Source organism: Siniperca chuatsi, linkage group LG6 (assembly GCF_020085105.1).
Source record: "Siniperca chuatsi isolate FFG_IHB_CAS linkage group LG6, ASM2008510v1, whole genome shotgun sequence".
Lineage (NCBI taxonomy): Eukaryota > Metazoa > Chordata > Actinopteri > Centrarchiformes > Sinipercidae > Siniperca > Siniperca chuatsi.
Window position 1 is genome coordinate 1,879,477 of NC_058047.1, and position 15,149 is coordinate 1,894,625.

General features: G+C 42.9%; 1 protein-coding gene and 1 long non-coding RNA gene across 2 annotated transcripts; one reads left to right on the forward strand and one right to left on the reverse strand.

Moving 5' to 3' along the window:
- The first annotated feature begins 864 nt into the window (after positions 1 to 864).
- On the forward strand, positions 865 to 13,741 carry trmt1l (tRNA methyltransferase 1-like). The gene is made up of 16 exons (XM_044200738.1): positions 865 to 1,019; positions 1,985 to 2,092; positions 3,087 to 3,149; positions 3,852 to 3,965; positions 4,699 to 4,763; positions 5,662 to 5,818; positions 7,975 to 8,095; positions 8,210 to 8,289; positions 9,231 to 9,483; positions 10,032 to 10,244; positions 10,343 to 10,533; positions 11,214 to 11,280; positions 11,575 to 11,738; positions 11,833 to 11,898; positions 12,684 to 12,810; positions 13,174 to 13,741. Exons 1-16 carry the CDS (start codon positions 959 to 961, stop codon positions 13,361 to 13,363), a joined length of 2,040 nt encoding a protein of 679 aa, XP_044056673.1. The 5' UTR covers positions 865 to 958; the 3' UTR covers positions 13,364 to 13,741.
- Positions 13,742 to 13,762: 21 nt separating this feature from the next.
- Positions 13,763 to 15,149, reverse strand: LOC122878219. The gene is made up of 2 exons (XR_006378431.1): positions 14,573 to 15,149; positions 13,763 to 14,487 (listed from the first exon to the last, which is right to left on the reverse strand). It is a non-coding gene; the product is annotated as an uncharacterized LOC122878219 (long non-coding RNA).

A 15,149-nucleotide genomic window follows, 5' to 3' on the forward strand; every position in this document is an offset into this window, starting at 1 on the left:
AAGTCTGTCCTTAAAGTTGATTTAATAATAATAAAAAAAAACTTTATTTATAGAGCTTATCAAAACAAATTAAAAAGTGCTTCACAGAGAGAGAAATAAAACACCTCAGTGAATGATGAAATATATAAAAAGCAATAAAATAAGCAGCCAGTTCAGGTAAAATCAGGATCTGCTTTCTGATAAAAATGTGTTTTGAGACGAGACTCAAACGAAGACTCTGACTCAGACAGCCTGATGTCTTCGGGCAGGTTGTTCCAGAGCCTCGGGGCCCTGATGGCCAAAGCTCTGCCCCCCTTAGTTTCCATCCTGGACTCAGGAACAGACAGGAGACCCCTGCCCGAAGATCTCAGACTACGTGAAGGTTCATAAGGGATTACAAGGTCTAAAATATAGTCTGGAGCCATGAAGAGCCTTAAAAGTAATCAACAAGATCTTAAAATCGATCCTGAAACAAACAGGGAGCCGATGTAAAGAGGCTGAACCAGCTGTGATGTGGTCGCACCTCTCGGTCCCGGTTTAAGTTAGAAACAGTAGATTTTTCTTCTTGAAGCTGTAATTTGAATATGTAGGTGTCACGTGCAAATATTGTAATCACATTTGCACGTTTAGTGCGCGGCTGTCTGCGGAGTGTTACAGGTGCGAACAGCTGGGACAGCGGTTACCTGGAGACACCTGCACTGTGACGCTCTGCCGCCGCCTACAGGTGGAAGCAGGTTACTGTCTGCTCACGCTCCTCTCCGACGCAAAAGCTCATATTTGATCATTTTTCACCACTTTTCACATTGGACGCACTGTCATACACTTGTGTTTTACTTAGTCGTTTAATTTTTATTTGACGGTTTTCTTTTAAATTGCGGTGAAATTCAGAAGCCAGTTACGTTTAAAAAAAAACTGCGCAGTTTACGTAAACTACGTACGGTGGAACATTTCCTGCGTGTGTTGCTGTAGCTGGTTAGTAATGGCGGAGCTCAAAGAGGCAGACGCTGCTCAGCTACACCAGGAGGACGTCGATATCAAACGTAAGTAAACTGCACCCGTTTGTCGTTTAAAAACTAAAATTTAGCGCCGTAAGTTGGAGAATAAATTGTAGTTTAGTCCCCGTCGGCGCTGCGCAGTGAATTCACGGAGAATTTGAGTTTGTAAGTGCTGAACTAAACGAGGGCCTCACCACGGAGCTCCGCCGTAGGACCTAAATAGTCAACAATAACAGCGACAAAGGGGCTTCAGCTAATATCAGCTAACCCGCTGCCGTTGCCAGTTGCTCACAGTAGTGCATCCCTTAGCAGAGGCTTTGTGAGAGTGTTAGATTTGGGTTGCGCCACAGTTTCGGATGACACGGTCTCATCACGGAGCTGCACTACAGGACCGCAGAGCCGCTGAGTTTGGGCATCAGCTGTCCGGCTCGTATCGGGTTATTAGCGGCTTAATGGTCACCGAGCCGTCGGCCCAAACACGGTGGAAGAAAACTGCAGCCAGCAGGCTGGAAGGAGGACAGGGTGTTGAAACCTGTGAGAAGATGCTGTTAACTTTTAGTGAACAACATGTGTTAATATGTCATGTTTACATACATACAGTGGGAACAGATCATCCACAACCCCCCCAAAAAAGAAGTTCAGTCACCAAAAAAAGCCTCTAAAATTTCTCAACATCTTATTTTTCTTTTTCTCATTTATGTATTAATATACTGTTAAACCAGGGCTGTGGCTACAATCTGATACAGCGAATATTTTGACTGATATTGCAATATTAGAGGGAATTATTCTAATTTTCATATATTAAAGTGATTATGGTGTGATTTTTATTTATTTTAATTTAAATTTTTTGCAGGGATCTGTACCAAACAGAGATGTTTTCTTAAGTCTGTAGAATATGATGTGTAGGCCAGGACATTTCATTTAAAATATTAGGTATTCTGACAAATATTTGCGCCTCCTGCGATTTGCCCTGACATGGTGACAGTGGTTAATCCTCTCTGTGTGTGAAGGTGGAGATGGTGGAGCTGCACTTTCAGCCGGTGACCGAGCTGCAGAACAGGCAGAGAAGGACGAAGCTGCTGCAGACAGCGATGCCAAACCCTCAACCACAACTATTGGTAATTTAATAAAAGCTGTTTCTGTGTATTGATCAGTGATCAGAATCAGAAATACTTTATTGATCCCCGAAGGGAAACTCTTTGTTACAGCAGCTCGCCTTTACGTCAGTGCACACAGGAGAAAGTACTAGCAAACAATATAATACAATACACTTTAAAAACACTATAAAAACAGGTCAGAAAATAAATGAAGTACCAGGTGGGTATAAGTATAAGATAAAATAAGTGTGAAGTACCAAGTGGATTTACCGGTTGATGATGATAATACAGTATAATAATACAATGTAATAATATAAGTAATAAGTAATAAGCAGTGCTCGTGTACTGTCGAGTTAAGTGTGGCTTATTGATATTATTAAGATATTGCACAGCAGTAATGGAGGTATATAATATCAATATTAATAAATAGGAAAAACTAACATGGGAAAACTAAATATTGCACAGCAGTAATAACACAGAATATTGCACAATTATTAAAGTATGGCAGAGATGTTAATGATCAATGTCCAGTTTAGTGACTTCGGGTCATACAGACTGACACTTAGAGGGAGGAGTTAAAGAGTCTGATGGCCACAGGCAGGAAGGACTTCCTGTGGCACTCTGTGGTGCATTGTGGGGATGAGTCTTCCACTGAAGGCGCCCTTTGTTTGACCAGCACGTCATGGAGCAGGTGGGAGACGCTGTCCAAGATGGCGTGTAGTTTGGCCAGCATCCTCCTCTCTGACACCACCGCCAGAGAGTCCAGCTCCACCCCCACAATGTCACCGGCCTTACGGATCAGTTTGTTGAGTCTGTTGGCGTCCGCTACCCTCAGCCTGCTGCCCCAGCATGCAACAGCATACAGGACAGCACCGGCCACCACAGACTCATAAATGGCTGTCCGCTTCATCACCATCTGTATTTGTGGAATTTAATAACAGGAAACTTTATTGACAGGATAACTTTACAGAAAAACTTGTCTGATTAAAATAATATTCTCCTTTTGTTCAAACAGAGAGACACATCTCCATCCAAACTAAACTGGAAGGCTTCGAGATGCTGGTGGACCTCAATGGTGGTAAGTTCAGTTCTTCAGTAAATCTTCATCATTCTTCTGTTTTTTCTTATTGTTTATTAAAAGAAATTAAATGACAGAAGAGGAATTAGAGGACGATTAATCAATTAGGCCATTAAAAAAAAAAAGATTCAGAAACTATTTCGCTAATTGATTAACTGTTTTTTCAAGTAAAAATGCCAAAAATGAACTCGTTCAAGCTTTCTCGGTTGGTAATTTTTGCAGATTTTTAGGTCTTAGGTGATAGTAAAGAAAATATCTTTGAGTTTAAGATGTCATATAACTGTGATGGGTGTCTTCAGAATCAGAAATCCTTTATTGATCCCCGAGGGAAACTCTTTGTTACAGCAGATCGCCTTTACGTCAGCGCACACAGGGATAGAAGTACTAAGCAAAAAATATATACACTATAATACAGGTCAGATAATAAATTAAGTACCAGGTGGGTATAAGTATAAAATTAAAATAATTATATTAAAATAAAATTAAAATAAGTGTGAAGTACAAAGTGGGTTTGGCGGTTGATGATAATAATACGGTATAAAGTAATAGTGCATGAACTGCCATTTAAAATACAGTTGTTGTTTTTTTTTTTACATTTTATAGACGACTAATAGATGAATCAAGAAGATAATCAGCAAATGAATCGATAATGAAAATAACTGTTAGTTGCAGCCTCAGTGATGCTGTGTTTTCACTCATCAGCGGGACGCAAGTCGTGTCCTCTGTGTCCTGAGGAGAAGTTTAAAGCCTGCTACAGCCACAAGCTCCGCCGACACCTGCAGAACCTCCACTGGAAGGTCTACGTGGAGTTTGAAGGTAGGAATATGAAGCACACAGTCACACACTGATGCAGGGGATCGGGTCTGGCTCTCAGCCGGTGTTCCAGTTCATCCCGAAGGTGCTGGACCTCAACCCCAGTCCGTCCTGTTCCTCCACACCAAAATGGGAAAACCATGTCTTCATGGAGCTGGTTTTGTGCACGGGGGACACTGTCACGTTGACACAGGAAAGGGACAAACACAAAGATGGACGAACGCTGTTGTCCAAACAGCCACACCTGCATCCAGCGCACCCTGTCAGTGAAAATGAGTGTGACAGAAATGAACAGTTCTTCATTTAAGTCTCTTATCAAGTGAAAATATCGAGGATTTATTGGTTTGTTTGTTTCACATTGTGGTAAATGAGATTCCTCTGAAGCTCTTGGCTGACAAAATAAGCAGATTTAAGACCTAACTTTGGGAATTTATCATTATTTTTGCCATGTTCATAGATTTTAGAGTAAATGTATACTGTTAGAGCTATGGAGCCTAGAGCATACGAACAGCTCCATGGTACATGGACAGGAGAGTCCACATACTTTTGGCCATATATTGTAGGCTGCTTGTAAAGGTCTGTAAAATTTACACAAAGCTAAAAATAATGATTTCCAGACGTGTGTGTGAAAGTGACGTCTACTGATATCTTGGTCTCAGTAAATCAGGTTGAATGTGAAGACACTCGTCAGATCCTAATTCAGACAACATCACTGTTGACCTTTGACCTTTAACAGGCCAGAGGATGTGCATCTGCCACCTGCCCTGCAGAAACCTGAAGCCCAGCCTCAGCGGAGATCAGGTGAGAAATTAAACACACAAACCGTCTGCAGATCAAGTTCCCGTCAACGCTTTATTTTAAGTGTCCTGTCATTTCTGTTTTTATGACTTGCAAGTTTTAATTTTGAAATGTAAAGTCAGTTTTGTAAATCAGGAAAAAGAAACGGCCCACTTTCCAAACAGAACTTCCCCATTTTCCCATTCGCAGCCCACCCAAACACAGAAAGAAGACTAAAATACAAAATGACACAACACAAGAAACGTACTTTCCCCCTCTGTCACATCCTGTATGACATTCTGTCTGTGCAGCAACTTCCCCTCACTCAGGAGGCTCCTCGGGCATCTTCCAGTTCCTAAGAATAATTTGCCGTCCAATCATTATAGCTGTCTGGGTTCTGGCCTTTATTGATTAAGGGGAAAGCGGATAACAGCTTACAGTCCTGTAATTTCTTATTCATCTTCGAGGTAATGGTTCGATGGTTTCTGAGACTGTACGCTTGTTAAGAACCCACTGAAACTTTGTGATCACGCTGAAAACAAAGTTTAGATTTTTGTGAGATTTGTGCGCTGAGCAAAATACTCTCTGAGTGACACTAGTAACAGTAAAGAATTGGAATGAATTAAGTAGAAGAATTTTAAGTTGAACACTTTTCTCCGCTTACCCTACGATTACTTCAGAATTACATCCTTTACGCCCTTTCCAGGAAACGTCCTAAGACATGAGGCGTCACATTGCCTTCGGACACTACAGGAGCCGTGACGTGAAGTGTTACCATACTGCATTGAAACAGTTCTGTCTGCACTTCCCTGAGTCCTGCCACGTGACGCAACCATGACGTTGCTGCAGTTCTTTAGTTTTCTTCATTCACCCCTAAATTTAGTTTCCTTCACCAGTTATTTTTTGTATCAACCCCTTCCAGGCATCGGGGAGACACGTGGCTCACTACCACTGTGTCGTGTGTTCTGTCACCATCGCCCGTAAGACGGACATGATCAGCCACCTGAAGCGTCACGTCAACAAAGGAGAGACTGAGGCCAGCTACTCCGGGAGCTCGGACGCACCGTTTGAGGAGCCGGGTAATAAACGCTGACACCCTCTCGGCACACTCTCTCCACTGGCTGGACGTGGGGCGACACGGGGCCTCACAAGAGACAAATTAAAAACGAATGGTCAAAACTGAAGCAGTTAGGGCTGAGATATCCAGACTTTTAGATACTGGATCCTACACTTCCCTCAGCTCTATACTGTCTCTTTGTTGGGCCTTCCCCCGGCTGGTAAACGCTCACATCTTTAAACCTCCGCACCTCCAGGTTGCAACACCGGTTGTCTTGTTAAAGATTTGTAGTCTCCAGGCTGAAGCTGGTTATCTTCTCAGATTTGACAAAGCTCCTCCAGAGCCACAGATGACATTATACAACAACACAGACCGTGTCGCACTCCTCGTGTGGAGTAAACTGATCGTCATGTGCACAGTTGGTGGAATGCCCCTTTAATATGCCAACAGTCTGGTCTGGCCACTGTAATATCATGATCAGACCTAAATGTGTGTTTTCCTGTTGCTAAGATCAAGAGTTGTTGTTGTTTGAGCTGAATGAAATGAACAACAAATGCCTCCACTAGTTTAGCTTTCATATCCACGTCACCAGCATTCATGTCAGACCTTAAACATGTTTGCTCGTGGTTGGGCGCCGCGGTGGCCGAGGGGTTTGAGACGCTGACCGTGCAATCGCAACATCCACAGCTGGAGTCCATGTCATCGCTCGCCCTCGTTTCCTGTCGCCCGTCTCCTGTCTGATGAAGTCAAGCTGCTCTTAAGTTGTTGTTGTTCATGAAATCAGCTGGTCATAGAAAGTATCCTTTGGTTGTAGTAGTAACCAACTGAAAGTCATGTGACATTATTTCAGCGTTTTGACTGGCTGTTGCATGAACCTAGTTGCAAAATGTTGAAGCTTTTTCCAACTTAAGTCAACTAAAACTTCTGATTCAGTTGGTTTTAAAATGGCTATAATCGATATTTTTTATATTAACTCTGCAGCTCCCCTCAGCCCTACGGAGTTTTTTGGTTTTCTGGCCCACAACTTACTTTACCGCTCTCATGGCGTCGTTTGCAGCCGCAGCAGGCAGCTGTTTTCAGAGGAGAAGCTGTAAAAAGCCGCTGTACACGACCTGCTCAGCAGCAGACAGACACAGTTCGAGAGCAGCTGGTGAACATAGTGGAGCGTTTAGCCAGATATTTCCCTCAGGAGTTGGTGGACGTGCAATCTCCGAACCCATCGGCAATCGTCGGAGGCGATTTAGCCTCTGGGGGCAATGGCCAGTATTTCGGGGCTTCTGGTGTAGCCAGCGAATATCCGGATAACAAATATCTGGGCCAAGACTTCCTCTTCCGTGCGCTGGTCATTATTTATTGTCTGATTAGCAATCTCGGAACCCATCGGATATCGTTTCACGACGATTTGAATGCAGATATATTTAAAAAAAAGCTAATAAAAAGTTAATCTCTAGGGTTCCGAGATTGATAAAAAGCTAAATAGTCGTCAGACGATAGTCGATGGGTTTCGAGATTGCATTTCAGCCAGTGCGTTCTGCCTCTTTTGCTCTCCACATGGACTGTTTACCTGCATGCAACCAAAGCCCGCTCAAACATGACTGGCCGATACTACTCGGACTACAAACGGAAACCAGAACGCTTCGATACCAAAATCTTCTCCCGTTCCTACAGATTCTGCATTGATTTGCAGATATCTGTTTATAGAGATTAGTGGACGTGTAAATAGGCAGCACGTTCACACTTAGGATGGAAGGTTTTGGGTATTGCTTTGCCAATGCCATATTGCCACAGCATATATAAATATACATCATAAAAACATCATAGAAACCATCAAACTTCCTTGGAATCTTCCTGGAAAAAGCAATGAAAACACGATAGATTAATTTCTTCATGTATATGCTGTATGAAGAACATCTGCACTACCACTGTCTCTTCTTCCGCTGAAGACATGCTTTATGTCCAAACGCTAGTTGCTGCACCTTATTAAAAAGCTCTTACTACAACCATGTGCTGCAGATCTCCGTATTCCTCAGACGTCCTGTCTGTTGAGGCACCGCTTTGAGCTTCCAGTTGGTTCATCCTCAGAGATTCTTTCTTCCTCGTGCAACAAAATACAAACGGAGAAGGTGATGATACTGTGATGATGTTTCAGTGTGATGTAATGTGTTTAATGTGTTCCAGCTCCGTCTGGTCAGGCGTATGAAATCATGAAAGAACTGGGAACCAACGTCCAGCTCCTCCCGAACCACACCACCCCGCAGAAGAGCGACACCTACTTCAACCGCAAGATGAAGACCAACAGGTCGGCACGCACATGAGACGAGTTCTTACAAAAATATATCTGCAGATCTTTACAAAAAAACCCTGTGATTACGAACATCCATTTAAGCAGAATTTGTTTGTGTGTGTGTTTCAGGCAGCTGGTGTTTTGTTCGCTGGCTGTTCTGGCTGAAGAGAGAAACCCGCTGGAGTGTCTGGATGCTTTTGGAGCCACAGGTGAGACCGCGATCATCTCCTGAAATAACAAAACAGCATTAAAATATGCAGAACTCCACTGACTAAAAAACAAGTTAATACCACAAAACATCGCTTTGTATGACATGTATTTTTGTATAAGCAATAATTGCTAGTTTCATCTGTCAAATTATGTCATTTTCTGACAGAATGAGTAATGGATTAATTAAATAAGATTAATCAATAATGAAAATAATTGTTTGTTGCAGCCCTAGTTTAAAGAAAATTTAATCAAATCAGAATCAGAATCAGAAATACTTTATTGATCCCGAAGGGAAACTCTTTGTTACAGCAGCTCGCCTTTACGTCAGTGCACACAGGAGAAAGTACTAGCAAAAAATATAATACACTAAAAAAACTATAAAAACAGGTCAGAAAATAAATGAAGTACCAGGTGGGTATAAGTATAAGATAAAATAAGTGTGAAGTACCAAGTGGGTTTACCGGTTGATGATGATAATACAGTATAATAATACAATGTAATAATATAAGTAATAAGTAGTGGTGCATGTACTGTCAAGTGAAGTGTAGCTTATTGAGATTATTAAGATATTGCACAGCAGTAATGGAGGTATATAATATCAGTGTCAATAAATAGGAAAAACTAACATAGGAAAACTAAATATTGCCCAGGAGTAATACACAGAATATTGCACAATTATTCAAGTATTGCAGAGATGTTAATGATCAATGTCCAGTTTAGTGACTTCGGGTCAAACAGACTGACACTTAGAGGGAGGAGTTAAAGAGTCTGATGGCCACAGGCAGGAACGAGACGGAGCTACGGCAACGGGCAGCATGCGGGCTGCGCCAGCGCACAAGTTTGATTATCAGGTGTAACCACACATTGTCAATCCCAGACCCACACCACAGTATTGAACCTCCACCTTCTGTCTGCTGTACGTGTCCTGTCTGTCTCTCAGGGATTATGGGCCTCCAGTGGGCGAAGCACCTTCGTAACGCAGTCAAAGTGACCATAACAGATATCAGCGACACGTGCGTCAAAATGATCAAAGAGAACTGCGAGCTCAACCACATCCGGGTGGATGGAGGCTCGCGAGGCCCCAGGGGGCCCGAAGTGGGCAGCAGTGAAGTCAAGGGAGGGTCCATCGCTACGGTGGAGGTCGCCAAGATGGACGCAAACGTCATCATGCACCTGCGGCCCTTCGACTACATGTAAGTAGGAAGAATGGATCAGGTTTGTAATCGGTTTAGCTTACTGGCCGCTGAACATAGTCCCCAACAAACGCACTATTTCCTCCTGTTTGTTTGATAAAAACTACAGCGAGCAGCTGTTTCATGACGTTACTGAGCCAAACAAGAAACTATATATTTGTGAGTCGTTTTAAAGATTCATGTCTTCAGTAGAAACCAATGGGCTCGGAGCTGAGAGCCGCAGACAGGAAGTCAGACAGTTCTGAGAGACGGACTGACGTGTTGTTGGTTTGGGTCTGAACATTTGGTGACAATAAGAAACATATAGAAAATACCAGACTGATCTGGAAGGCCTTCATTGCTTATATCAAGTGTTTTTCTACTAGTTTTAAGGTCAGTGTGTGTTTTGTAGTGGCTTGATTTCTGTGCTTGTTTTAAGAAACATTATCAAGTCAGTTTTTCACAAATTTTGCTTGTCTGTAAAAGGGGATTAGCTTTTTTTTTAAAATTCTGCAAGATAAAAGAAACAAAGTGATTTAATCAGTAACTTTATCTCTTGAATCTGTCAGTCACTTGGATCCGTATGGGACGGCGGTGAACTACCTGGACGCCGCCTTCAGAAACGTCCGGAACCTGGGCATCATCTCTGTGACGTCCACAGACACGGGCTCTCTGTACTCGAAGTCTCCCAACGTCACCCTGCGTCACTACGGCTGTCACATCGTACGCACCGAGTACTACAAAGAGCTGGCTGCGCGCATGGTCGTGGCCACTGTGGCCAGGTAGAACTTTTAATTTGGATGTGTATCTGTCCTAATGTGATGCTAAGGCTGAAGGAAACGGTCAGAATTGAATCCTGATTTCTCGCCGTCTGTTGTAGAGCGGCGGCTCGCTGCAACAAAGGCATCGAGGTGCTGCTGGCGGTGGCGTTGGAGCATTTCGTCCTGGTGGTGGTGAGAGTCCTCAGAGGTCCCACGCAGGCTGACGAGTCAGCGAAGAAGTTACGGAAACTGGTCCACTGTCAGTGGTGTGAGGAGAGAGTCTTCCTCAAACTGGGAAACATGGTGGACGGTGAGTCCACTGAGAGTGCGTACTTCATGCGAGTTCGTGAGTCTCTGCTGCTTCCCTCGATCGTATTGATGCACGGGAGCAAACCCAATGTGATGGTTTATTTTATTGACAACATTCTAAAATATTTATAAAAAATAATACATATCAGACTGTCAGGGATAGAGTCCTAAAGTCCTGGACTTACTTTCATCCTGGTCCCTGGCGTTACACAGGGGACACTGTAATGGATGTTTTAAAGATGGCCCCAGAGGAGGCGTGTGTGTGTGTGTGTGTGTGTGTGTGTGTGTGTGTGTGTGTGTGTGTGTGTGTGTGTGTGTGTGTGTTGTATTTACAGTTATAGCAGCAAAAGGAGAATGACAAGTGCACCTTGCATCACAATTTGAGAGAGTGTAATTGTTGAATTGCAAGAGCCACAATTTTATTTATGACTTAAACTCTGAGCCTGATGCACAAAGATTCCTCTTATCATTATTGACAGTGTTTTTACAAGCTATAAAAAGTTTTGTGAACATTGAATCATCCAGTGAGTTGGCCAAAATATAAAATGCTTTTGGCTGTTGTCGGGTCAGTTTGCTCTCTTCCTTCTGTTCTATATGAAGTTGTTGTTTTTCTCTGCAGAGAAGGAGCGCTGAAAGCTAACTATGGAAAGTAAATCGTGTCCTAACTTGTGTTTCTTCCAGACACGCTGCCCTGCAACTGTCATGGAAGTCTGCCTGGAAAGACAGCAGTGCAGCTGGGACCATTATGGTAAAAGACCTCTCAGTGTCACTGCACACAGCAGCAGTAACAGCGTCAGTCACGTACACATCTCTCTAAGCAGTATGTAAAGTTACTAAATATCTACTTGAAAAATCCTCATTTTGGTGCCATCTGGTGGTAGCACTGGTGTATGCAACAAACAAAATCTGAATGCAAAAATGACGACTATTGAGATATTGAGATAGTTGGGACTCTGAGACTTGGTTTTTGGGTTCAGGTTAGAATTACAAGCTATGAAATGGTCCTCACAGGTATAGTACAGTTACAGATGTGTGTGTCCAGGTGTGGTCCTCTGTTTAACACGGGCTTCCTGAGGAGGATGCTGTCGGCGGCGGTGCAGCACAATATGGACGACATCCAGCCGCTCGTCAAAACTCTGATCTGCGAGTCCGAGTGCACCACCCTCAAGTCTTTGGTCCACGGGCCGTCCGCTCTCACCAACCAGGGTAAAAGTCCGACATCCCCCCTCTCATCTGTAACGGGTGTCTCGTGTTTCTATAAGGAAACACGTGTTTACAGAATATTCTGTTTCCCCCGCAGTGGAGTGTGGAGTCGTCATCAAGACGTTACAGAGCGGAGAGGAGTCGGGTCCTGCTGATCAGTCTGGTGAGTCAGGCACTGTTGTTATAATCAATATAATATAATGAGGTCCTGTCCCAGTTTGGACCAGTTGAACTTGTCAAATTTTATTTCCATTTCTGCTTTTCTGCTCTGCAACACGCTTGCATTCACATGGACTGTTGCCCGAACCTCTATGTGATGTCCAGTCGTGTGTAACAAGAACACAGAACAGGTGAATCGAGATTCAGAGCTCAGAGCAGAATATGCAAAAGAAAACTAGGAGAACTGCAGGGTCCATGTTGTAGCTCTACCCCTGTCCTCTAGAGGGCAGTGTAGCCCAACTATGTTGTACCCTCAACAGAAGATTTACGATGAAGATGCTTTGCAGGGAAAACCTACATTTGAGTGACAACTTTAACCTCTTAAACTGTTGATTTTAAGTTTATTTTACTCTGACAGTTTTTAATACATATCAATACATATTCTCTATCTGCTTGTTCAAACACTTCACTGAAGCTAAAAGTTATGTTTTTATATTCTGTTCTATAGCCGCACCATCAAAACCAATGGTAATATTGACTATGGAAATGTATCTTATGTTATATTATCATCTTTTTAATTATCATTATGCCATATTTCCCCCAAATTTAGGCTGACATCTTTGGAATCTCAACTCACAATTTTAACTAAACTTTTGTAGGTTTGGACAAAGTTTGACCAAACAACGTGAGTTTGTAAAGATGGGCTCAGCAGAGGCTCGGAGGTTAATTAAACACGAATCCCTCTCAGTTCAGTTTTCTGTTCAGATCTAATATTCAGTTTTTCTGCAGGGAAGAGAAAGACCGGAGAGGAGTCTGGAAATGTAGTGAAGAAGCTGAAGTCCGATGCCTCTCTGGAACATCCGCCCTTCTACTACAGCATCCACCGCCACAGCATCAGAGGCATGAACATGCCCAAGTAAGTGACTCTTCCTCTGGGTGTGTAGCAGGTAGTGCAACTACAGCGAGCAGCTGTTTGAGGAAATCACTGAGCCTTTTTAAACATCAAACTGTATATCTGTGAGGTGTTTTTAAAGATTGACGTCTTCAGCGGGAACCAATGGGCTCGGAGCTGAGAGCCGCAGACAGGAAGTGAGACAGTTCTGAGAGACGGACTGACGTGTTGTTGGACATGAGATTTGTTGAAATAAGAAAAATATAAACTCCAGACTGATGCTTCAACATTATAGATAAACACTGAAGATTTAAAACCAAACTTCAGGTGCTTTAACTTTGAATACAGACATAACATTTTATTTATGTTTATTATTTCTCTGCACAGGTTGAACAAGTTTCTTCAGTACCTGACGGAGGCCGGCTTCAGGGTGAGTCGGACTCACTTCGACCCGACGGGGGTTCGAACCGATGCCACGCTGGAGCAGTTTAAATCGGTCCTCACCAAGTACAGCGTCCCCACGTACACCAACGCCACCACCACTCAGACGAGCGTGAGCACGGAGAAAACGGCGTGAGAACAACAGGCAGGGCCAAGGTCGGCTCGCACTCGCAACACCCGAGAGGAAACAGTCAGTGTGCTCGGTTACTCGTCTTGTTTCTGCTCCGCCTCTACTGCTTGTGTTAACCTAAACAAAGTTCTGACTGCACTGCACTGATGTCTAAAACAAACCCACCAACTGCTCTCTATTTGGATGTTTACTAGAACAAAGTAGAAAGTCTTTAATCAAACCAAAACTGATGTGAAGTTTTATTGAAACTGATCCTGAGCCCAATTTATCTACTGTTTCTCTGTTTCGGATTTCTCTTCTGAATCCATATGCTATAAAAGGTTTTGCCTTTTTTGTTTCTCCTGTCTTATAAAAACATAATAAAGTCTTTCTGCAAAGCCTGAATTTGCTGATTTCTCAGGTATGTCATGTTGTGATTCTTTATTGAGCCACAGAAAATCCCAATGAGAGAGACAAACATGCACAGATGTATTTTAAGCCTCATGTTTCTAACTGTCCCAGTTCTACATATCAGTCTATCTTCCACAGTTACAATCACTGAGAAATGACGTTATTTTAGTTGCATAAAGTGCAGAACAACCACAGTCCTATCAGTCCTCAGCTTACAGGACTGTGAACGGGAATGAATTGGAGGGAAGTAAAGTTAGAGTACTTCATTACTCCCAATGAGAAATAAGCTAGGACACATCAGTTAGAACAGACGCCTTTCAACAACAAGACAATTCAAAGTGCGTTTCATTCAACAGAAAGGAAAATATATAAAAGAAACAAGGAAATATGAGAAGACAACATAAAAATACAAAAATACAATAAAACAAATCAAACAGAATAAACATTACAGTGCAGTGTGAGATAAGAATAAATAGTAAGAGAAGTCTGAAGCTCTGATTTAAAAGAACAGTTGGTTTCAGATATGTGGAGCAGAAAAACTGAAAGCTGCTTCTCCAGGTTTAGTTTGGACCGTATTTTAGAAAACAAGTGTATTAAAGTCCCTGTCTTTGTTGTGGAAAAACAGATAAAAACTCTGTTTTTGTTTAGCTGTGTGTGAATGTGTCTTTGTGTAGCTGGAGGCTGCTTTTCATTGGCTCTTGCTCAGTTGCCTGCGGTGATGTCGACGCCTCCCAGCAGCACTGAGGTGCAAAACACAAACAACTTCAAAACTCAATGATCAGAAGAAAAAAATCAATCATTTTAGAAATGACAGCAACTCCACACCTCCAGTTTGTAACACAGACTTTCTGTTATAAATCTGTAGTCTGCAAGTCCAAGCGGACAGCCATCAGGGCATTTTCTCAGGTGGCACTCCAAAGTTGCCGCATGACGTCAGCACTGTGGGGGCATGTAGACAAAATACCACATGTACACATAGAAAAGTCAAAGTTTAGCACAGCGTCTCCTCCACCTGCCGCAGTTTGATCACCAGCTGGCAGAGATTTAAAGGACAGCAGTGCTTCCAGCCCGTTTCCCCTCTGAGCGCACGCAGCACCACCGACAGGTGTTTTCAGAAGTGTGCTCGGTTGCACCTGTAACCACACCCCACAGTGATGTCACGGGGCCTGGGGGCCTGCAGCAAGGTGAGAAGTTAAACCACTGGAGGTCAGCAAAGACTAGATTTACAAGGGGTGTTAACCCCCCCCCCCAAGTCTTTTACACTTCTGTTATAAACTTGTTGTCTCCAGTGGTGGAAGAAGTATTCGGATATTTTACTTCAGTGAAAGTAGCAGTACTGCAGTGTTAAAATACTCTGTTACAAGTAAAAGTCCTGCATTCAAAATCTTAAGTAAAAGTAAGA

What these genes read in the sequence shown, in the direction of transcription:
- trmt1l (XM_044200738.1), top strand. Translation starts at nt 959, where the DNA reads ATGGCGGAGCTCAAAGAGGCAGACGCTGCTCAGCTACACCAGGAGGAC. An exon ending in GGAGGACGTCGATATCAAAC is followed by an intron (nt 1,020 to 1,984) that starts GTAAGTAAACTG and finishes CTGTGTGTGAAG; the next exon opens with GTGGAGATGGTGGAGCTGCA. An exon ending in GGATGCTTTTGGAGCCACAG is followed by an intron (nt 8,290 to 9,230) that starts GTGAGACCGCGA and finishes TCTGTCTCTCAG; the next exon opens with GGATTATGGGCCTCCAGTGG.